The sequence below is a fragment of the Rhynchophorus ferrugineus genome, unplaced genomic scaffold (genome assembly GCF_030347505.1).
Source record: "Rhynchophorus ferrugineus isolate W39M unplaced genomic scaffold, kcgeb_rfMv2 rfM10, whole genome shotgun sequence".
Lineage (NCBI taxonomy): Eukaryota > Metazoa > Arthropoda > Insecta > Coleoptera > Curculionidae > Rhynchophorus > Rhynchophorus ferrugineus.
The window spans coordinates 3,468,752-3,494,128 of record NW_027472589.1 but is presented as its reverse complement, the minus strand read 5'-3'; the positions used below and the strand labels follow the sequence as shown (position 1 = coordinate 3,494,128).

Here is a 25,377-nt window from a genome sequence, read left to right as displayed (position 1 = left end):
CACTAAATCGAACACTTATGAACAAAACTACTCACTTTAACGCCACTAACCGAAATTTGAAATTCTTTTGTCTGACAAGTTAGTTGCTATGGTTACAAGGCAAACTTGATTTTTTCTCTTAATATTCAAACGTTATTAACTATGTAAATATAATTCCTTAATAGAAAATATATATATATATATATATATATATATATATATATCAACGCATCGTTAGTTTATTATAGATATAATTAAAGTATGAAATGTTAATTTCGTTTTTTATTTGAACTAATTTCTTGCTCTATGTTTAAGGTTTTAATTTTTTAAAAGCAGGCAACCAATTATACATTGAAATTTTTTGTACTAAATTCAGGCTAAATTAAAATGACATTTTGGGACATTGAACGAGAAACTATATACAGTGTGCAAAAATTATCTTAATTAGTTATTTTCGTTGATTAGGAAGTTCTCAGGGATAACTAAATCCGGCTTAAACGTGATTCTCAATACGTTTTGTTGGTTTTGCTGTTATATTAAGATCATGTTTGATCCTTAAGCGTTTGTTTTCGGAGAATTAGCAATAGCCCATCTTGACGTACGTTAAGATAATGTGATTATTGTTAGTTTAATAGTATTTATGACGTTTTGGTACAATATAATAATATTTAACGTCGTATATCCGTTTAAGGATGATCCCACTTATTGAAACTAGAATAGAATCATTAAAGTAGCTCTTATCAATATAATACGCAGATTTGTAACAAGGAATCTATAATATTATTCAAGATTATCGGCGATTATGAATTCTTCTAATCAGTACCCGCTTGATAATCCATCAAGTATATCGATCTGATTTTTTAAGCAAATTCTAGTATAGTTTTTATGACGATTAGACGTGGATTATGGACTTGCAACGCAGCAGTACCCCGACGGTCAGTTTGATGAGCGACGATGAGGAAATCTTTGCCAACAGCACCGAACAAGACATCGAGATCTATGAAGAGAAAAAGTGGACGAGGGGACATTTACGGGTAATACATTTTCGTTGGAAGATTTAGCATATATTAGTTGGGAAAAAGGCGGGAAACAGTATAGTAATTCGTATTATTGCAGTATTTTGCGTGTAAGTAGGCTTTGGGATGATTGTAATTGTCACTGTCAGTGTCATCGTCAATTGTAGTTTTGTAATTTGCAAACTCGGTTAATTAGTGACAGTGCCGCCCTCTGAGCGGAAATTAGGCAAGTTGGAGTGTGATTTCGAAGTATTTACATAGATGGGGCCGTGTAATTACATCAGGGACATTATAATGATGATATATACGGATATATTTATGTTGGATTAATTAAAATTCACGTCCGAACGATATTATTTTATTGTAAATATCGTAAGGTTGTTGATTATCGGATCAGGTCCCGTAATGAGTAATTTATCGATGATTTAGAATGGGAATTGACGCCTCGAAGATAAAGATAATATTTTTCTAAGATAATATTATCAGTTCAAAGCGATTTGCAATGGGAAATTAGGAAAAAAACACTGTCGTTTAGTAATAACGCGAAACGATGGTGTGATTAAGAAAAAAAAGACGATTAGAATGCGGACTGTTACCTATATAGTCTAATGCATGAACTATGTTAAAGAAATGCATTGTTTATACTGTGAATAAGGTATGATTGGGTATTGATGTACCACAGAGTAAGTCAGCTGATTATTATTTATGTTTGTTTTTTGTATATCGGGGGGATATAACATAAATTAACTTGTGACTCATCAAAAGCTTGCGAATACCGTCTAATAGTGTTTTTTTCCTTAATTTTCAGTCTCAATTCGAAACGTTGGAGTTGTACAAGTTGTTTCGAAGCTATACGGATAAAATCAGCTTCGGATATTTCTCACTATTTCTGATCACAACCTTTATATTGTTCACAAGTCACACGTTGGTATTGATATGCATCAATTATCATGTACAGGTAGGTGGAATATATAGAGGGCTCATTCGTTGGTCTATTTTTGAAAGGTTATGTTGACGCTATCACGCTTGACACTGACAGGTACGTCAATGTCAAAGCTCCGTTGTAAGAAATGGAGAAACGAACATTGAGAAACGGTTGAACGAATTTTTGGTTGAGATAAATTCTTTCATTATTTGACCACTTTGTTATTTAATTTGTAGGAGTTGAAAATTTTCGTTAATTTGGTCCTTAAGATCTGTAGTAGGAGTATGTATTCTGCACAAATTACCAGTGAACCTACATCATTTCAATTTATGACGTCAAGACGTCGCAATGTTGCCGCATCAACTCTGTTTTAATTTATATCTGGCTTTGACATATAACAAAATTCTAGTCGAAATAAAATAATGACCCAAAAACATTATCAGGTTGTCAAATATAATTTATTTTAACATTATAGTACATATCGAATAATTGAAATTAGAGTTAATTATACAGCCACAATAGTTTATAGGTTAGAATTGTTTTATTATATTTACTTTTCCGCACTACCCATGAGGAATTATAACCATTACAATTCAACAATTCTAAGAAGAACAAGATCAATATATCTGCAGTTAATTATTAATAAATGTTATGACTAATATCTAATCAATTGTTATTCCAACGTTATATTAACCTTTTCTATCAACTATTATTGTCTTAACTCTTTTTATTAGCATTTAGCCATTAGGGACCCAGAGTCCTATTCTGAAATATCCATGTCTCATTTAAATACACAATTTAAAAATTGTAATCTTTCAAAGGCAAAGTCTGGAAGTTCCATTAGACCTCTTCGTGGGTTATCTTTACCATTATCTTAACCATTTAAATCATATATTACCTAATAGTCTACGAAGGCATGTTCTATATGCCCCAAAGACTCACTGTTTTTACAGATTTCATATATTTGCTCTCCGACAGAGCTAGAGGGCGGTTTCTTTTCGGTTAATCCGAGATTATATTTTTCATTTTTAGAGATATTTCAATAAAATATTCTTACTAGCGAGAGGGGGCCTCAATTATTTCGTTTCTGTCCCAAGTAACTGATGCAATCAGTTCTGTCAGAGTATTAATAAGCAGCGATTTGGAATTAATCAAAAGAAGCAAAGTGTTAAAACAGTTTATAACCTGTAGTTGTTGTAACTAATATTTTGAAGAATTTTGCAGATATTTAACAAAACACTTTTGCAGACTCATTTGTTTACGTGTTCGAACGTATCGGACAGCATTGCATCTCGTTTTAACTGTAATAAAATTAGAAGAAATATATTCTCTGATTATAAAACGAATTTACAGATTGTGGCAAGCAATACTTTAAACATCTTGATGACGTATGTTCACTGCTTCTTAGGATATATTATAGTTTCCGTCGCGTGACTAAAAAGAAGCCAACAGATGGCGCTTTGTACGGAGACTTTTCGTTTTAGAGTGACCGAACAGAACTTAGACAGCCAGTAGAGTTACACTTTCACTCGACAGTTGGTGATCCATTTGTTCTAATTAGCGTTGGGAACTATCGACTGAAATCGACTATCGACTGTTTAGTAATTGACTACTTTTTACTATCGACTATCGTGGTCTGAGTGATTTTGTTACTATTTATTATCGACTGTTTCAGTCGTGTACTTTTAGTTACTATTTTTGGTTCTAATAGATTTTTAACGTTCTGGGTCTGTCGTTCTAGCCGCGACCTTGACAAAAATGTACCCAGTTTATGCCTGCATAGATTTATAAAGTAATATAAATAGTTTTTTTTTTGGTAGTCTGCTTGTAAATAACAATATGTTGTATATTAATAGAGCAGCATTTTGGAACGATATTTTTCAAGATTGTTAATGTTACAGGGTAAAAAATAGAAATTGTGGTGAATGATAAGTAATAAAATACTATTGACTGTTTTTATGGTTATAATAGGTAATACCTCGATTACTCCCTCGAGTTTTTAAAAAAATATTTTCGTTTAATAATAAATAAATAATGTCGTGGATTAGTTTTTTTTCTATGAGAGGTATATGTTTAATTTTTCTTTATAATTTATGGTAATTGTATATCTTGTATCATTAGTTGTTTAAGTTCTATTGTTTTATTTATATTTATTACTAGCGACCCGCCCCGGTTTCGCACGGGTGCAATGCTGATACTAAATTAAATACACTACAGAAAAAATATGAACGTTGTATATAAAAACATAGCGGCCCGCTCCGACTTTGCACGGGCATAAAATATATATGCCTATGTCACTCAATGAAAACATGATTAAAATCGATCCAGTATTTTTGGTTCATTCATTACTGCCCTTGGCCTGCACGCATTAAATTTGGAGTAAAACAATTCCTCTTCCCCTATACTTACTATGAAGATTTCCTGCTATCTTTGGAATATCTAAATTCATACAATTTTTATTACATTACACATTTTTAAACGCAAATTTTAAATTTGTAATATCTCCGAAAATATTTGTTTAATTTACATGCTGTAAGGAACCATATTGATCTATATTAATTGCACACTGTATTTAAGGTACTTAATTCGATAAGGATTAATGCCGTATTGCTTAAAATAGCTTCGTAAATAAGCCATTTTCTCACGTAAAAAGTAAACAATAAAAATGGTTAATGTGGGTTATCCCTAAAAGATAAACATATACCATCGCGGACTTTTTTGTAGACCTTTTTATGGTGTACAATACTGTAGTACATTAATTTGATCTAACTCGTAGGGTTAGGCAGCGTTTTTGCTAATTGCTAAATAAGCAATGTTGCCTTAGTATATTATGCATGTATTATACATATAAACCTTCCTCTTGAATCACTCTATCTATTGAAAAAAACCGCATCAAAATCCGTTGCGTAGTTTTAAAGATTTAAGCGCACATAGGGATATAGGGACAGAAAAGGCGACTTTGTTTTATACTATGTAGTGATAATATATTATTTAAAAATAGCAATTAACATATTCAAATAAAATAAAACATTTGTGGGGTATTAGTCTATTCTTTTTTACAGATCCACAGAACATTCAGTTACAATTTCGCAGTAATTCTACTTCGTTTAAAATGAAACGATTAATTGCATTTTAATAGTATTCAGTAATTATTTTTTTCTTTTTTTTAAGTTAGTACGTGCAGGAATATGTACATCTCCGTCTCGCTTATACTACCGTTGGATAATATTAACATATAAAATTAACTGCTTCGAGCAACTATCTCCGTCCTTTCCTCTCTCACAGTTTATACAGAAAAGGGTTCGTACATCGTCGTCTGACATCACGAATTGAAAAAAACAGTTGAACGAACGTTTTTTGACTATCGACTGTTTCGACTGTTTCGGACAGTTTTCAGTCGATACTTCCCAATGTTTCAGGTCACTAAATACGTGGTCCTAGCAGATATATGCCGCGGATTACGACTTAAATGAATTCAAGTTTAATTAAAAGTTGTGTCTGTCTCTCTAAAAATTGCAATCTTTATTAGGTTAACCTAGTTTTTACACTGTTTAGCACAATATGGAGGATCTGTTACCCGACCTGATCATATACAGCCTGATGTCGTGCCTCTCGGTGATGGGACTGTTTTCTCTCGAGATATTGATGAGACGAAAGAAGAAGTGGTCGTACCTGTGCGCGGTAGCGTTCGCGATGTTGTTCTTCACCAATTTCTTCTTGCCTCTTTACCACAGCTTCGTGACAGCCCCGAACGATTATCGCTACATGCCCGGCTACACGTTCCTGCTGATCATAGCCTGCTATATCTTCTTTGGCGTGTCGAATAATTGGATCGCCGTGCTGGGAGGTTTTCTGGTATCCGCTTGTCACATTGCTTTGGTCGTGACCCTAACCTATGACGATATCGAATATAATGTTAAACTGAAACGCGTAAGTACTTTGTTTCTAAGGGTGCTTTGATAATTTGTTAATGTCATTCTCACTGTCAAACGTCAGTTGTCACTAAATCACTTGTCGTCGTCAGTTTTTTCGTGTAAAATGTATTTTTTCAAACGTTAAACAAAGTATTTTAAGGTTAAATTGCATTAAGTTGAAAATATATTTTTTATAAACGTGATTTTATGTTTCTTTATATGATTGTCACAGCTAATTGTACTGTTTTATATCTATATTTCTCTATTTATTTGATATTCCTTTAACGTAATAATTGTCACTGTAAACTTTCAACGGTCACAATCAAATATATCGCGATTTCATTCGAAATATTACCAGAATAATTAATTCATTTTTAATTTCTTTAATAATTATCACTGTTAACTTCCAACGAACAATTGCCACAGGCAACTATACTTTTATCAAAAAAATTAGCACACTTTAAATTATTTTAACATTATTACCAGTATAAAACGTATCTTTCCAATTCTGACTTGATATATTTTTCAATAACTGTCACTGCCAAAGCGAAATGTTAATAGATTCGTTAACGTTCTTAGTATTTCTGTACAATAAAATTCACAAGTTTTCTAATTTTCTAAGTGTGCTTTAGCATATTTTTGACAATTGTCACTGTCAACTTTCAACGAAAAATTGTCACAGCCAACTATATAATGGTTTTATTCAAAATGTTAACATATTTTTGAAGATTCTGCATATTTTTTCAGTATAAAAAGTGTACATAATCTATTTATACTGTGTTATTATTCAAAATATTAATAATTTCGCGATCTTAACATATTTGGAATATAAGTTGTACAAGGTTGTCTTGATATTTCTGTCACTTCCAATAATCAGTTACTATATACATATTGTATATTGTTGGTGTATACTAGGGGTATTATAGAAATGTTGGCATACTTTTAAATAATTCTGAGTATACTTTCAATACAACTAGTATAAGTTTTTTAAAAGTGTTTTGGTAACTGTCACTGTCAACTGTCAGCCGATAAATTTCATCTGTCGAAAGTCATAGCTAACTACGATGTCTTTTTACAAGTTCTTTATGGTGTTTGAACTTGAAATAATAAATAAATCAAGATTATGTATAATTTATCATTATTATCATTATTATATTTGAAAATATCAATGAACCAATGATTTAAATATTTATGAATAGGATTAGATGTATGTAATGATGTTAGTTTGTATACATTTTTAAAGCACCAATCGTTATATTCCTTATTTACGTTAACATAACTCTAAAAAGTAAGTTTACTAGAGCTATAACTTATATTCTTTTGAATCCGTTGTATGTGAAATAATAACGTTTTATAGGAAAAGACTTTTCCAGGCTCATAATCTACAATTTAGACCACAAAAAATGTAGATATTATCACCCTCTTCCATCTTCTCGTGCCATTTTCTGGGTACTTCGCAACAGTTCAATTTTAAACATTATAATCCCCAGTTTGGTGGCTGCAGCTTCACCACCTTCATGAAACATATATGTACTAAAGGTTTGATGATGGTTTTTAGACTTTTTCAGATGTTATTTTCCTGGGATGTTTCAACGGACTGGGAGTGTATTTCCGATATCTGAACGAGATCGTTCAAAGGAAAAGCTTCTTGGATCGCAGAGATTGCATCGAGAATACCTTCCAGCTCAAGCACGAGAAAGTACAAGAGGTACTGCGATATTCCGGATTTTCGCTTTGCTATATTCGATCCGGTTGCAGGAACAACTGATGTCCAGTATTATTCCCGCCCCTATGGTGTCTAAAGTCAAGGAGAACTACATCAAGAACCAGAATCATTTTCTGACCTCAGGGAAAGTCGATGATGACCCTTACAAGTAGGCGATGGTCGGTCGGTTGGTGACCACATCCTGGTTTTACGTTTGATTTGTATGATTTCAGGCAACAGCTCTTGGAAAAACACGAGGGCGTCACCATATTGTTCGCGGATATAGTCAATTATACGGTCATGACCAAGAAGTTGAACATCAATGCTTTACTGGAGACGCTCAACGAGCTTTTCGGTCGGTTCGATGACGCATCTGATGTGAGTAAGTCCTCTACACCTCCACATGGCGATAACACACTTCTTGATTATAGAAACTGAAAGTGATTCGAATAAAATTCTTGGGAGACTGTTACTATTGCGTTTCCGGCCTTCCACCAAATCCTCCAGAGAATCCTGCTGAAGCCTGCGTTGATCTGGGACTGAAGATGATCAACATCATCGCCAAGATTCGGTGAGAAAGATCATCGCGTCGAGTTCTGATTGAATATGTTGTTATTTTTTCAGTCAGGAGAGAGATCTGACAATTGACATGAGAATTGGCATACATACTGGCAAGATCACGTGCGGCATTATCGGTAAAATCAAGTATCAGTTCGACATATGGTCCAAGGATGTTGATATCGCCAATAAGATGGAGAGTGAGGGCGTCGCTGGGTATATAACCACGAATAACGTTGAGCTATAATTCACATGATGATTTTCAGTAAGGTTCACATCACCAGCACCACCAAAGACTTGCTGGAGAAGCCGTATGACATCGTACCGACGAACAAAGGTCAGACGGTACCCCAGTTTAAACAGCATCGATTAGAAACCTTCCTGGTGTCCCCAGTAAGTAAAAGTTGGCCGCCGCCGTTTGTCTGCCTTAATCTGGACTTGTTTTATGGGTTCCAGATGCCGGATCATCCGGGAAAGGACTGTTTCCCGCTATCTCGTAACAGCTTGTTGGATTCGGAGGACAGTCACCAGATCGCTATGCCCAGGTTGTCCATCTTCCGAAAAAATGGTATGCCTGCTACGGGTACTCTGCAGGTTCCGGATCTGTCCCAGATATCCGAGCAACCTCACGGGCTCACCTTAATAGAAAGCAGCAACCTGGAGCATAACAACGAAAGGTAAATTTTGGAACCCGGTGGAGTGAAAGGCGTCCAGATGATGATGTTGCAGGAAAATGTTAGGAAACGGCGAAGCCAGTGGCAGGAGGAGCACGGTGTATCAGAGGAGGGCGACCCAGAGGTTCAAGGCCAGCGAGGACAGGAGGTCCACGTGGGATATCAAGAGAAGAACAGCCTTCATGAACAGTAATTTCAAGCGTTACGTGGAGAGAGCTGCCGATGTGAACGAAGAAATGGAGAAGACCATCAATAACATGTCGTTCTCCAAGAAAGAGTAAGTTTCAGATATCTTTTTTGATTCTTCATTGTATAGGGTGGGGAGTATATCTATATATGTACACTTCTTCGGTAGTCTTCATCTACGTAGATAGACGAATCAGAAAATACAGATCAGAAAGGCATAGAGAGAGCCATCGAATTTGATTTGATACTAGAATTTTGTGGATCCACTTGAGAGAACTCTTTTGTGATGTTTGTAGTTTTAGTAGAATTCTTCTGAGTGGGACTATCGGTATTATATTTGCGATGAGACGTCATTACATCCCAATCAACATGAGATTTCCTGCATATCGGGGATTTCCACACAAGTTGGCACCGCCGTTTTGTCATTGTTTTTTTTTACAGCCAATACATCAAGGAGAAAGACATCAGTTTCTTCCTCTACTTTCGCAACAAGAAGAACGAAGTCAAATACGTGAAGATGACGGACCCCATGTTCAAGTACTACGTCTTGAGTCAAGTGGCCTTGTTGTTTTGCATGTACCTGATCGAGAATCTAACGTTGAGAAGGTAGGTTATTGCTTTTTTATGATATTTTTTGATGGGTAGCTTGATTTCGTAAAGTGGTTCTTTTTTAAGTGGTCTAATAACAATAATTTGATTGACAATCATTTAATAATTTTTAAAGATGTTTGATAAAATGTATGTTATATTATCGACGTGGCAATATCTTGAGATAAAATAAAAATGATAGCTCGAGGAAATACTGACTAATAATAGTATATTACAACACAAGGGCCGAAGTTGAATTTTCATGATTCCCCAGGCTTGGCCGAGCAAGATGGAGATTTCAACTTTTGGCCCGTGTGGTGTTTACGATTTTTTTTCATAGCCGGTCCAAGGTACGTTATTAATTCAACTTGATTTTGATGGGCATGTTTTTAATGCCTGCCCTCTACATCAATAGACTTCTTCGGCAACGTATTTATATTTATTATCAATCGAGCTTCTGTATCAAAATTTCGTATAACACCTTCCTCGTCCGTGGATTCATTAGATGATAACGTATTGTTAATTTTTTCTGGATTATTGAATCGAGTGACCACAAAACAACATTGATGATTATTTTTAAGGTTAGAGGTAGCAACGTTAATGACAGCGGTAAACAATTTGTTGTAGCGACAGAATAAATAGTCCCTAGTTACGAGTATAAATAGGCATAAAAAATTCTTTCCTCCCGCCGTTATAGAGGGCGTACGTGGGCGTGTACTTCTCACAGGGAGTAAATGTTTAACTTTCTTCCCTTTTATAGTTCAGTTCAGACGTGTCACCATCGAATGCCCTAGCCTCGACTGTAGATAACACAGTAAATAACGGTCACATCATGTAAATATCACAGTTTCATTTCGTTCTCATCTCCATTCACCGAGCCATATAATTTACCCTAAAAATTTGAACAGGAATTGGTTTTATCTGCATGTCGGGGCTTTTAACCCTCAACAATATACTTTTTGCAGGAACGTTTGGTGGAGGCCTGAGTTCATCTCGGCCCAAGCCGTGCTCATCTTCATCCTGCTCCCCTGTACGTGGACGTACTTCCTTTACCTCAAGTTCAAGTCGAAATTTGGCAACACCGTACCCAACAATGTCGTCGTCCGTTTCTTGTACAGGACGTCCCGTTATATCACTTACAATTTTTGGACACGCTGGCTCATATACACTCTGGTTTATATCTTGTTTGTGATCTGCGTGCTGATGAAAGTGGTAAGTATCCACCAATGTTAGTTTGATGGAAGTCCGTAAAGAGCCCGTGGTGTTTTTCCAGTTGCTGTGTCATAAAGAGTATCAGTCCGTGGGAGTGACCAGTCCAGATGGTCATTGCCTGGTGGCTTGGGTAAATATCGTCCTCAGGTACCTTTTCATTGCATTGTACTTTGTCTGTTTTCAGAGTATGACGCAAGCGTGCTCGGTAACGCTGATAATGACCTTCCTCTTCTTGAAGATCTTCATCTGGATCAAGCTGTTCTACGCCCTAATCACCACCATAGCTTACGGATACTGTATCATTTACTATGTCCATACGATATACTCGGTAAGTTTTTTAATATTAATTATATCTTACATTAGATATACTTAGTACAATCTTAATTTACAAATCAATTTATTAGTACTGATCTGTTGTACTTGCGTTAATATACAAGCAAGGCGAGTACGGGATTAATACAGCAGTACGTATTTCCCATATTAAAATAGAAACTAAATCACTTGAGCTAAAATTAAGAACACAGTTATACACTAAACAAGTTCGTGTGGTTTGGTTCGCTTCAATCTTCAGATTTCCTACGTGTTGGCCAGTAGCTGTAGTAGGTCATTTGTAAATTCCTCGGCCTACCATAGTAAAACACATTTTTTTAGCAACATTAGTTTTTTTTTATTCAACATAATTCCCTTCAAGGGTGATACACTGATTACAGCGACCTTCCAACTTTTCGATACCATTTTTGTAATACGATTTGTCCTTTGCTTCAAAATAGGCCTCAGTTTTGGCGATCACTTCTTTATTAGACGAAAGTTTCTTCCCAGCGAGCATTCTTTGGAGATCTGAGAACAGGAAATAGTCGCTGGAGGCCAGATCTGGAGAATACGGTGGAAGAGGAATCAATTCGAAACCCAATTCATGGATATTTGCCCTCGTTTTCACTGACTTGTCACACGGTACATTGTCTTGGTGAAGCAGCACTTCCTTTTTCTTCAAATGAGGCCGTTTTTCGGCGATTTCGTCCTTCAAACGGCCCAATAACGCTATGTAATAGTCGCTGTTGATGGTCCTTCCTTTTTCAAGGTAGTCAATAAAAATTATTCCATGAGCATACCAAAATACAGATGACATAACCTTGTCAGTCGACTGTTTCGTTTTCCCACGCTTTAGAGCGGGTTCATCGTGTGCAGTCCACTGAGATGACTGTCGATTGGACTTCGGAGTGAAATGATGGAGCCATGTTTCATACATTGTCATATATCGACGCAAAAACTCTGGTTTATTACGCTTGATCATCTTCAGGCACTGCTCCGAATCATCAACTCGTAGTTTTTTTTTGATCAAAAGTCAGCTCGCGCGGCACTTACTTTGCACTTGATCGAAGAACTGAGGCCTATCTTGAGGAAAAGGACAAATCGTACTACAAAATGTGTACCCTTGAACGGAATTATGTTGAATAAAAAAAACTAATTTTGCCAAAAAAATGTGTTTTAGTATGGTAGGCAGTGGACTTTTCAATTGACCTGTTATATATCTTGATGATGTAAGCTCACTGGTACTTTGGATAGACGATATGTTTACCAGCACCCACTAATCATCTTGGCTTGTGGGTAGAATGTGAAAAGTCTCTGTGAAATATCGAAAAAAGGTATCATTAACAGGTATCGGTAACATTGAGATGCTTCATTAGCCTTGGTATCTTTTCTTATTTTTTTTTTAAATGTCCTGCATCAAGTCGTTCACCTTGTTCTTCACCAAGGTCCCAAAATTTCAAGTCATTGAGGTGGGAATGAAGAAAACATACATTTTCTTATTAGGCAACTTAAAGCTTCAAATGGTATTAGTATTATTTTGACAATATGTTTACAGTTAGTTTTTACGATTGCCAAAAATTTTTTCTATGACCTAAAAGAAGCATCAATCCATCAATTTTTATGATGGTCGCTATGAATTGTGTCAATTATAACCCGTCTAAGATCTGGTGCGATGAAGAAGCCTTCATATTTGCCTCTAAGAGTCTCCATCTGTGGGAAGTAATTTGATAAATTGCTTCATCAATCTCAACTTTATGAGCAGCGGCGTTAAAAAAACTATATATTAAGGTACCAATGTTGCTTGGAGGACGTTCTTTTCGCCCAATTTAAGCTCCTCTTCTATCCCATAGACCCAAAAAGCATTTTGATAAACCCAGTACTGTTCGAGTAACATGTAAAACATTTCTAAATCGCCAAAGATTCAATTTCAAGTTCTTGTAGGTTTCTTTGAGGTGTTCGGAATGACCTACCGGACTGAACTCTTAAAAACCGTCGTTCTGAACCCGAACCTTTTAACGAATACAATAGCAAACGGCTTTTTTGTTGCAAATCTGTATAATTTACCACAATTATAATGAAATGGCGAAGGAACCAGAAATGTACAATAGTTAAAATGTGAAAATATTCTAGGCCAGCGAGACCTTCAATCCCCATCTGTCCCCCGACATAGCCCACATACTCAGCGTGGTCTTCCTCTTAGTTACCCTCCATTTGATCGACAGACAAACCGATTACATGAACCGTCTGGACTTCCTCTGGACCACCAAGCTCCTGGAGGAGAAGAAGAAGGCCAACGACCAGCAAATGATCAACACCAACATGCTGCTCAATATTTTACCGAAACATGTGGGTAAGTGATTCGTTCTGGTGATTTCCATGATGTCGATAGATGATTCTCCTCGGTTTTTAGCTAAAATATACTTGGACGTCAATAAGGCACCTGGGGATCTGTATTACGAGAGTCACAAGAACGCTGCCGTGATGTTCGCTTCATTAATTTTCGACGAATCGTACATGGATCATGAGGAATCTTTCTTGGTCGTTATGAACACTTACGTTACCATCATTGACACGGTATGTCATGCAACCAGACAAGCTAATACGATACTATTTTCGTTCTTTGGTTAACAGTTGATCAACAGGAAGGAGTATTCGAAGGTGGAGAAGATCAAGATCGCCAAATGGACTTATATGGCCGCCTGTGGACTGACCATACCGAATGAGAAAGAGTCGAACGTCAACCACGAGGTGGAGACCCACCACACCACTGTTCCCCTGGATACCCTCCTGAATTTCGCGTCCACAATGTTCAAGGAGTTTCAGCAGCACAACGATTTCATGACAGAGGTTCAGTTACGGATAGGTAAGAGTCAAATAACGGTACAATCAGTAAGAGTTACGGAAATTATGAAATAATTGGAGCTAGACGTGACAAATAAGGAAAAAATGCAATCATCATCATGAGAGGGATAAATGTTTATGGCAAGTTGATTATAAATGAAGAATGGTGAAAACCAGAGTAATCAGAGGTTACTTTTCAATTTTTTTGTTCGATTCAATAATATCTCAGCTCCCGAAGCCCACGAAATACTTTTAGAAACTTACGGTGGTTGATTTATTTGGACTCGATGATTCAAAAATGGCGATTTTGATGTCAATGACAAAGAACGACCAAGCTTATTAATTGGCAGTCACAAAAAGAAGAATTTTCTGTAGGATTTTGGAACCAGCGATGAAAAATTGATCGACATTGACAATCTCAAGTGCACAAAGTTATGGGTTAGTCCAGAAGAAACATCTACATCGACACCAAAACATTTTGCTGGGCATGTGACGAGAAAAGCAAGGTGTAGTATATCAGGTATTGCAAACGTATATGTCTATATATGTTAATTCAACAAATTGAACGACATATTGTTGCAAAAAGGGAATCAGTAGCGAGTAACAGACGCAAAGTGATCTCGCATGACGCACATTGCAAGACTTGTTAAGGATACACTGTTGCAGCTCCGAGGGGATGTTCTGTCACACCCAGCATTCTCACCAGTCATGGAACCTTCTGATTATCACGTATACAAATCGAAGCACAATGGATTTGTTGGCACACGATTTCAAAGTGCTGAAGAAGTGGCAAATGGATCGATAATTGATCGATCGTATCACCAATCAATCGATCCAAAGATGGGAAAACTTGTAGAATATCGTGGAAAATATGTGTATTAATATATATTGTATGAATTTTTCTAAATAAGTGAATTTTAAAGGTGGAAAAATGATCAGAATACATGCAGTAATGCATGCATATATGGGTATGTACCCATATAGACAAAAAAGACTAAAGTGGTTAGAGAACAACGAAGAGGGTAAAGAATTTTAGCAATAATTGTTGATGAGAAATTGCTTATAAATGAAGAAGGGTCAAAATTGGTACAACATATTGTGGAAATGGACGGAGAAGGCAGAACCCTATGATGTAGAAAAAGAAAGAAGAAAATGTATACAAATAAAACGTACACAACTATTCTGGGAGAAAAACCTACGATTGTGAGAGGCTTCAAATCTAAACATATAGACTGGGGATTTATAATTTAATAAGCTAAATTAGGAATATCACTTTGGTTTCAGAGAAAAATACTCGACAATCGGCCAGACAAAATAACAGACATCGGATAAAATAAAAGCGAAAAATACCAAATACCGGAAATTAAGTAAAAACATTCATTGATCCAAAATATTATCGAACAATATTAACATTGTTGATTACAAATCATTCATAATTAAGTACTTTTTTTCTGTAGACCGGTTACTTTTCAACCGAAGTAGTTCCATCATCTAACGTCATTAGCACCGATGAAAAATCCCGCATGATTAAGTACCATATTTTGTCTAGACCAAAGACTTTTCAACCGAAGTAGTTCTATTTGCCTATCATCATTAGCATCGGTGAAAAATCCCTCATGATTAAGTACCGTTTGTTATCTAGACCGGGGACTTTTTAACCGAAGTAGCTCTACTTCATTAGCATCAATGAAAAATCCCTCATGATTAAGTACCGTTTGTTATCTAGACCGGGGACTTTTTAACCGAAGTAGCTCTATTTACCTAACTTCATTAGCATCAATGAAAAATCCCTCATGATTAAGTACCGTTTGTTATCTAGACCGGGGACTTTTTAACCGAAGTAGCTCTATTTACCTAACTTCATTAGCATCAATGAAAAATCCCTCATGATTAAGTACCGTTTGTTATCTAGACCGGGGACTTTTTAACCGAAGTAGTTCTAATATCTAACGTTATTAGTATTGATGAAAAATCCCTCATGATTAAGTACCGTTTGTTATCTAGACCGGGGACTTTTTAACCGAAGTAGCTCTATTTACCTAACTTCATTAGCATTAATGAAAAATCCCTCATGATTAAGTACCGTTTGTTATCTAGACCGGGGACTTTTCAACCGAAGTAGTTCTAATACCTAACGTTATTAGTATTGATGAAAAATCCCTCATGATTAAGTACCGTTTGTTGTCTAGACCGGAAACTTTTCATCTGCATACACATATAACAAATACTTTTTAACTTTACACAGGAATATGTCATGGACCCATCGTGGCTGGAGTAGTGGGATCCAAGAAACCCCTGTACGATATTTGGGGAGACGCGGTCAACATGGCGTCGAGGATGGACAGTACCGGATTAATAGGTACCACGTAAAAATACATCCGAATACATTAAAACATCTTCGTTCCGCAGGGAACATACAGGTCTTGGAACCGACGGCCCTGGAGATCCAGAAACTGGGCTACCAGTGCCGCCAGCGCGGCAAACGAATGGTGAAAGGCGTGGGCGAGGTTATGACGTACCTAGTATCCATGGACGATAGGTTCGATCTTGTCAGACTGAAGCCGGAAGATTCCCCGGAGAATTAAGATGACGCCGCACCTTCAGCTCTCTGTTTTTTTTTCGTGTAAGATATTATTTTGTAACATAGCATTCCTTTTTTTATATGCCTGTATTATTTATCAAAATATAATCGTAAATATTCCTAAGAACGTTTATAAATTACCCTCAAATATTATCTCTTACTTAATATAATTTCAACATTAATTAAAACATAGATAACTTTTTCATATAAGAACTGTCTAAAAATAAAAATCGAGGTATACACATATAAATGCCGATAGTAAAAAATAATATGCATTAAAAAACACGAAGGTACGAAGGTATTTCGAAGAAAGTAGGCTGTGATAATCTCCCCGCCTAGTTATTGGTTGTTTATAGTTTGACTGTACAAGCCCTTGTTAAATTTATAGCGTCTTTTGATAGCGTGGCGTGATTTGTGTGTGTGGTGAAACTGACGGTGTTATAAGTGGTAAATATACAGAAATATATTTAAAATAACTTACATAATATGTACTAGTTTATTGTTGGATTGTTTTAAATCAATTCATGACATTTTTCTGACGCTACGTCCTATTTTGAATGTTTAATCTCGAATATTCGTATTCAAACGATATCATTTCGATTTCGCGGCTGTATGAAAACTTAATCTTAATTTTTCGACTAATTTATTAGCAAAAATCAATACTGAAATAACAATTCCTTATGAAATACGCATAAAAAGCATAAATAAACATTCAAAATTATTTTCTGTCATATTTTAAGCTGGATAGTTCTAGCATTGTTTCTCTTTTTTACTCATTGGCGTTCTCTTTCTAACCCGTCTGCAAAAACTTCGCTGTTGATATTACCGATATTTAGACGAATTAATATTTTGCTATATTATATTAATGTTCTATTTTATTTTAATTGTGTAATACTAGGTTTTGATAAGGGGTAAGTACGCTGAAATATATTTAAATTAACATGAATTAAATGTGCCGGTTTAATGTCATACCGTTTTAAATCATTCTGTGACAATTATTTGACGTTATGATGTATTTTGGTTTTCAGAATTTTATTACTGTCAATAAAACTGTGTCTGTTTGATATTTTGAGGTTAAAACTAACTTAATTTGTGTTTCTTGACTGATTTAGTTGTAAAAATTGACCAAAAAATAGCAATTAGGTATAAAATAAGTATAAACAACTGTCGTTTTGTAGGTTGGATACTATATATTTCTCTGTTCTCATTTCGTTATTGGTTGTCACATTTTGATATACTTTAATGAATATTATGTTCTTTATTAATTTATATTTTGCTATAATGGTAACGATACGATGAAGATGAAGTTTTTTTTGTGATAATACGTTCGGAAATATCGACAGAAAACACTAATTTCTTTTTCATTTTTAATTTTTAGGTGGTTATATTATTATTTACACATTCCCAATGGGTTGTCTATCGTTACAGAGCTCGCTCTCTCCTTTTCTTATCGGTAATCTCGTTCTAACTCATCTGCAGTATCTGTTGAGGAATTTCCTATAGTTCCCCGTTTTGTTTTCGATCGATTTTTTATGAATCTATATAAAAACTCGGAGAACGGATATGAAACTAGAACATTTATGTTTTTTCATTTCCACATTCTCGAAAAATTGGCAATAACATGAGATACACATTGGTTTTCCGTATTTAATATTATGTTTATTTTAAATTGATGTTTTATTTGAAATATATTTTTATAATTTATTTTTTGAATATCGATGATTTTTTACAGATCAAGCGTTTTGTTAAATTTCGTTCTATTTGTAGAGTCTTGTAGACCGTTGGGATAATGATTTTTTAGAAGGTTCAGGTATAATTTCTCGGATTTGATTAACGTCGGGAGACTATAGTTGATCTGGGCCATCTTTGATGTTTACACCATAAATCTTCACCATACTACTTTATAAGTATAAAATGGTTTTGATGGCATTTTTCTACTAAAATGTCTGTTTGCGAACATAGATGGTCTATGATGGTTTTGTTTATTAATTTCAAGTATTTCTGTTGAATTATTTATTTAATAAATTTAAAACCAATAGGTTTCCAATAATATTCGAGAATTTTTAGCAGTATATTTTAAGAGAACGTCTCTAGATATGTTGGTATTGCGGAAACATTGTTTTTGTGTTTACATCGTCATCATAATGATTTAAAACTAAATATTTATTTATAGGGACCGCTTGGTATGTACTCATTTAGTCTTTAAATTAATTTAGGCTTCTTTTTAATTAATATTTTACTTTATTTACACTATATACAAGCCCAAACGGTTTGGTTCTCTTGAGTCAGCGTTATTTCTCGGTGCTTCAGTTAGCATGGGAAGGAATCTCTTCTACTGTAGCTGTTGATAATTGAATGTTTTGGCAATAGTACTTGTTTTTTTTATACATTTTCATAATTTCTATATAGATATTTGTTGTCATAGTGATGTTATTGGAAGTGATTTCAGCCACGAGATTGTTTTCAACTTATAGTTTTTAAAATATTAGATATAAACAAATATTCATTAATTTTTCAAAAAATTTGTTAAAAACTAACCGTTGTACAACAATTATTATATTACTATAGTTGTTGATAGAGTATACAATTATTTATCAATTATTATAGTCGCGGGTTGGAATCCTGCTCTGGTATGGTCGTAAATATTTGTGATTGTCAAGAGTGCAAAATTCGACAAGGAGACCTTAAAATATTTAAAAAAAAATGATGGAAAGTTATATTTAGTTTTTCATGTTATTCCAATTTTTCTCAATGAATTATTAGTAGAGCTAATGCTACGAATAATCGAATCGGTCGGGATGATTTCTTTGTAGGTCGATATTATTTATGTTACTTTGGCCGTCATTTGCGTTATTCACGTACATATTACGAAACTAAACATAACATGAGACATACAGTCTGGCCGATTCGTTGGACTTGCCTTAACCAGAAAAACCGCATTCTATTTTCGGTGGAAAATGTTATTTATCTCTCTCATAAAAATAAAAATAAAACCAAAATATATGGATTTAGATGTGAAGGAAAGGAACATCTAATTGCTTTATAATCTATGATTTTAAATATGTGGGATGTTAAGATAAATCTACTTTCTTGAAAGTACAATTTTGATTGTGTAATTTAAAAACTAAAGACTGTATAAAATCTATTGTACGACCATTGGATTCGACGTAAGATTCTTTATAACTGCTGTGGTTTTCATTAACCCTTGATGATTCGAATGGAAATGGCAGCAGAAAAATTAAGAATGGTAAAAAACCGCTAATTTTCGCTACTATATATATGGAAAAAAGTGTCAACAGTTTTTTTTTGGTGCGAGAGAAACGAAAATCTATATTAAATAGCTTTAGAATCTATAAGATTGAAGATATAGGATAATAAATTTCAGTTCAGTCAGTTCTATTGATTTTAGTCACCTCAACCTCTTGGATTTTTTAGTGACTGGACCTACAGCTTGCAACCTACATCCGGTCTTACCTAGCCTGGTTACTGGCGTGACTGGGACCATTTACCTTGTCGGAACTTATGACTAATTAAACCTAATCAATTGTCATTCCAACGTTTACCTTTATCCATCAACCTGTGTTGTCTAAGCTATCTATGGATACTTTCCAGACAGTTTCCTTTGAAACAATTGTATTAAATTATCTTAATTGGATCTTTGATAGAGCTAACATCAAGCTGATCTTGATTCGTCACCTTCTTCGTGAGAAAAGAGTTTCTTTTCGGTGAATTCAAGATTATATTTTTCTTTGTTTGCGATATTTTAGTGGCCGTGTCCAACTAATATTCAGTGCAGCTGCAACATGCTAAAAAATATTTTCAATAAAAACGACAGCAACTGAATATTTAACAGTAAAAATGCTTACCTCCCTAATGATCCGTTCTGTCTGGCTTCGGAATTTTCAATCAGAGTGATAATAAGCAGCAATTTGAAATTTCTCAAAACAAGTGTAAAACAACGTTTGCCGGTTTATAACCTGTAGTTATTATAATTAGTATTTTGATGAATTCTGACGACGTTTGACCAGGGGACGACCTTCGTAGGTTGATACGGTTACATGTTCGAACTAATCAGACAGCATCGTGCCTCTTTTTAACTAGAATAAAATGGGTAGGAAATTATTGTCTGATTCTAAAACGATTTTACAAATGGCGGTAGGCAGTACATTAAACATCTTGTGAGTTCGTTGTTATTTTGTATAAACCGTATAAACTATACAAGTTCGTGAGGACACATTACTTCACATTTGTCTCCGGATTTGGCGCATGCGTATCTCCGACATACAATAAACCATAGAAAAGAATAAACTATATTGTCTTCCTTTTCTAATGGCGGTACGTTCTTTTCGGGTCGACCTGTACAGTCGATCAAGTCAAAACAACAAAAAAAATCTAAGATATTTAGATTTTGTGTTACAGTAATAATAATAATATTGTTATTATTGGTGGTTTAACATACATTGATTTTAAAATATGGAAGAACGAGGGTAAGAGCAGAATGTAATGTTATATCTTTAAAAGTTATAAAATCCAAACAGCATCAATTTTATTTATAGTGGGACTGTTAGCTGCCAAATTTATAACACGACATCATTTTTAATGACATCCTATAGGTATCAACATACGCCAAAATTTACTGATGATGACATGATTCATGTTGTATTGGAAGTTGTCAAGTCATTAATGAGGTTTGTCCATCAAGAATAGTAGCAAAAATTGTAGTAACTGGTAATAATTAGACATTTATTTTAAACATAATATATTTTAGTAATGATTGTAGCAATTAAGTGTAGTAATTAAGTAAGATGTAGCTAGAATTTGTTGAGAGTGAAAGTCGAAGATTGCGGTATTCAGAGAAGAAGAAATTAGACAGCATCTTGCTAATGTTAGATGTAAGAATCGTGTACGGTGATATTATGGATTAATTAAATTAGCTAACAAAAGTAGAGTATAAGAGTATAAGTAGAGAGTTCTTTTAGCTTAACAGTACGATAATCTATTCATTTTAGGTCAGTATTTGTACAATATGTTAATCGAAAGCTCGAGGTAGTCAATTCATCAATGGGGTTTGTGGATCAAGAATAGTGGCGATCATAATTGATAATATTTGGAGATTTTTAGGAGAATGTCATCGCTTTCATATATAGTGGTGGCTTTTTAATTTGGTTTTAACTGTATTGGCTGGGTTTGATCTAAACGATTTTTATCTTTTTTATGGTAATGTTTCTTTATAGGGTTCTTGGAGTTCTTGTTAACTGTTCAGATATGTAAATTAATATAAATATGGTGTTTTTATAAAAATAGAAAGGCATATAGAAATTATTTTTATTATTTCATTTTATGCAATAATTTTTTAAATAAAACGTGTTGTTTCAAAAATTTGTCAATGCTTATTTCCGTCCTTATATATAGTTTCAACAATAAATCATTTATTTATCAAATTTGTGTATTTTTACTTAATAAAAATATAAAAATAATTATGTGTAATATGATGTTTTTATGAAAATAGAATGGCTGGACATATATTAATTATATTTTTGATTCTTTTATTTTATTCAGTTCTTTTTTAAATCCAGTGTGTCGTTTTCCATTTTTATCATTTTTTAACATTTTTATTTACCTCCTGAATCTATTTACCTGCTTATATATATATATATATATATATATATATATATATATATATATATATATATATATATATATAAATATATATTCGATATTAAATCTAATGGATATAAGTAACGAAAAAAAAGGAAGTAAATAAAGCTCTATGTACGCATGTGCCAAATTCGGATGTTTTAAAATTAAATGGAGTGCATTAATTGAATATTGAATGCCGAGTCATCCTCAAGTTCGCTGTATTGCTTCCACGTTGCTGTGATATGGCGACCTTATTTCGTTTTTTAAGGCAAAATCTTTGACCATTTCGTTTATCCATTTGATTTCGAGGACATCGTGCAGCTCTTTGTTGATTACGTAACGGTAAGCGTTGGTTATTAATCGTAGGGCTTTGTTTTGGTTACATCATTGGTCAGTAATGGCTAATATTTCTGATTTATATTAAATAATCAGGACAATTCGTTGTAGACCATTTTAATTTAAGCTGAATTGTTGCTGGATACCTTGATCGTCATTTAGTTGGTCACGTAGACGTGTTACGAAACCAAACTTAGCGTGAGACATACAGTCTGGCCGTTTCGAACGTTCTTTCGGGAAATCGTCGATTTTGTCAAGAGATTCGTCCCGACCAGAAAAACCGCACAGTATTTTCGAAGGAATCGCTCCACGCCGCCCACTTCAAACGAAGACGGATTTCCCATGATGTGCGAAAAAAAATCGCCATCGGCCCACTTAATCACACTTCCCGGTTATTTTTAAACCAGTTTGAGTTAAAAATACGATCAGGTCATGTCTTTGCGGTTTCTAGTGATTCGATGATCTTACGCAAGTTTTGCGAGTTGCGTTTTTTGGCGCGTCTCGATGCGGACGAGGCTGACGCAACGTCATCTAGCGGAAGTTGTGCCTTCGGACACCAACTAACGCCTTACTCATTGTTTATTGACGTAATTCGTGTATGATTATTCTATTTAGTTTTTTTTTCAATAACATATATATATATATATATATATATATATATATGTAGTCTATACAAATTTATTTTGTACATAGATTATCTAAATTTGTCGTTAAAACGTCGCAATGTTGCCTTATCAAATCTGAGTATTAACTCAGTTTGGCTTTGACATACAACAACATTCCAATCAAAATAAAATAATTAAACAAGAATACTGTTAAGCTAATACCTACGGACCAGTTTGGGTTTATTAACAAGCATTCAACAATTGACCAGGTCCACATAATAACAGATGTTATTGAAAAAGCCTACGAAAGTAAAAAAGTATGCTTAGCTATATTCTTAGATGTAGCACAATCCACCGATAACGGTTGGCATGAAGGCCTTGTCATAAACTACAGAAAATGCTACCAAAACAACACACCGAACTATTAAAATCATACATTACAACCAGAATGTTTAGAGTCAAACAAGAAGAAGCTTACTCTAAAATAAAAGAAGCTAAGGCAGATGTACCACAAGGAAGTGTACTGGGGCCAATGCTTTATCTACTCTACACTTGTGATATACCACAAATGGACAATATTACGATGGCTACATTTGCTGATGATACTGCGATTATAGCTGTCGGAGACAATAGTGAAGAAGCCGCACGAAAATAACAACAGGCAAGTGACAATACAAATAATTGGACATAAGCTTGGAAAATAAGAATTAATGAAAGTGCATATGCAATCAGACAGTACAAGCACCAATAATATGAAATAATACTATCATTCCATATAGCACCAACGCTAAATATCTCGGAATGAATCTTGATGCAAAACTTCGCTGGAAGGAACATATAAAGAATAAAAGAAAAGAACTGGAATTGAAATATAGGAAAATGTACTGGCTAATTGGAAGAAAATCACAATTATCAGTACATAATAAATTGCTATTATATAAGCAAATACTGAAACCTATATGTATAACGTATATACCCTAACCTCTTTTAATCCACCTAATTAACAATTGTATATCCAAATAATATATTTTTCTTTCCTTATACAACATATTTACCTTTTACACTTACTTCTTGTGTCCTTCGGTATATTGTTTACTTGTAAAGACATTATGATATTACTGTATTTTTCGCTGGTTTGTTCTGTGAATACATGTATACATTCTTCATTTTATTATATGCTTTTAAAAATTTTATTCTTTTACAAAGCAATATCTGCAACTTTCATTAGACCTCTTCGATACTTTTCAGACTAACAGTTTCCTCCGAAATAATTCTATTAAATTATGTTTATATTGAAAAAATTATTCACTACTAATGATTTTGAATGGCCGTAAATTAAAATTGACATGATTGTTAAATAGTAGACACTCTAAATATATGAATTGAACGTGTACATCAGATCATTCACGAATATTTGGGTATGAGAAAGCTCTGTGCAAAGTGGGTGCCGCGCGAGCTCACTTTTGACCAAAAACAATGACGAGTTGATGATTCGGAGCAATGTTTGTAGATGATCAAGCGTAATAAACCCGAGTTTTTGCATCAGTATGTGACAATGGATGAAACATGGCTCCGTCATTTCACTCCGAAGTCCAATCGACAGTCATCCGAGTAGTCTGCACACAATGAACCCGCTCCAAATCGTGGGAAAACGTAACAGTCGGCTGGCAAGGTTATGGCGTCTGTATTTTGGGATGCGCATAGAATAATTTTCATTAACTACCTGGAAAAAGGAAGGAAAATCAACAGCGACTATTACATAGCGTTATTGAACCGTTTGAAGGACGAAATCGCCGAAAAAAACGGCAGCATTTGAGGAAAAAGGAAGTACTGCTTCACCAAGACAATGCACCGTGTCACAAGTCAGTGAAAACGATGAATTGGGCTTCGAATTCCTTCCTCGTCCATTATATTCTCAAGATCTGGCCCCCAGCGACTATTTCCTGTTCTCGGATCTCAAAAGAACGCTCGCTGAGAAGAAATTTTCGTCGAATGAAGAGGTGATCGCCAAAACTGAGTCCTATTTTGAAGCAAGGGACAAATCGTACCACAAAAATGGTATCGAAAAGTTTTAGGGTCGCTATAATCAGTACCTTTGAATATACCCTTGAAGGTAATTATGTTGAACAAAAAAATCTAATTTTGATAAAAAATTGTGTTTTACTGTGGTAGGCCGGAGACATTCAATTGACCTGTTATATTTTAAATGATAATTTCTACTTTTTTCTTTTCAATAACTTGATTCACTTGTATGGACACATGTTAAAATACGTTTTAAAATAGGATATAATGTTTGACACAGGATATC

General features: G+C 34.5%; 1 protein-coding gene across 1 annotated transcript; it reads left to right on the top strand.

Moving 5' to 3' along the window:
• Window positions 1-798: 798 nt before the first annotated feature.
• LOC143203624 (adenylate cyclase type 2) lies at window positions 799-16,616 on the top strand. The gene is made up of 20 exons (XM_076415858.1): window positions 799-1,013; window positions 1,804-1,953; window positions 5,476-5,850; window positions 7,393-7,542; window positions 7,593-7,708; window positions 7,773-7,917; window positions 7,971-8,110; window positions 8,164-8,313; window positions 8,364-8,490; window positions 8,554-8,774; window positions 8,827-9,048; window positions 9,399-9,563; window positions 10,511-10,757; window positions 10,819-10,887; window positions 10,942-11,085; window positions 13,197-13,416; window positions 13,477-13,640; window positions 13,698-13,929; window positions 16,153-16,266; window positions 16,317-16,616. The coding sequence occupies exons 1-20, from the start codon at window positions 885-887 to the stop codon at window positions 16,490-16,492; spliced, it is 3,456 nt and encodes a 1,151-aa protein (XP_076271973.1). The 5' UTR covers window positions 799-884; the 3' UTR covers window positions 16,493-16,616.
• The last annotated feature ends 8,761 nt before the right edge of the window (window positions 16,617-25,377 follow it).

Excerpts from the sequence above, each read along its gene's own strand:
- LOC143203624 (XM_076415858.1), top strand. The coding sequence starts at position 885 with ATGGACTTGCAACGCAGCAGTACCCCGACGGTCAGTTTGATGAGCGAC. Across the intron at positions 13,930-16,152 it reads AGAGGTTCAGTTACGGATAG|GAATATGTCATGGACCCATC; the intron begins GTAAGAGTCAAA and ends AACTTTACACAG. Across the intron at positions 16,267-16,316 it reads GGACAGTACCGGATTAATAG|GGAACATACAGGTCTTGGAA; the intron begins GTACCACGTAAA and ends TTCGTTCCGCAG.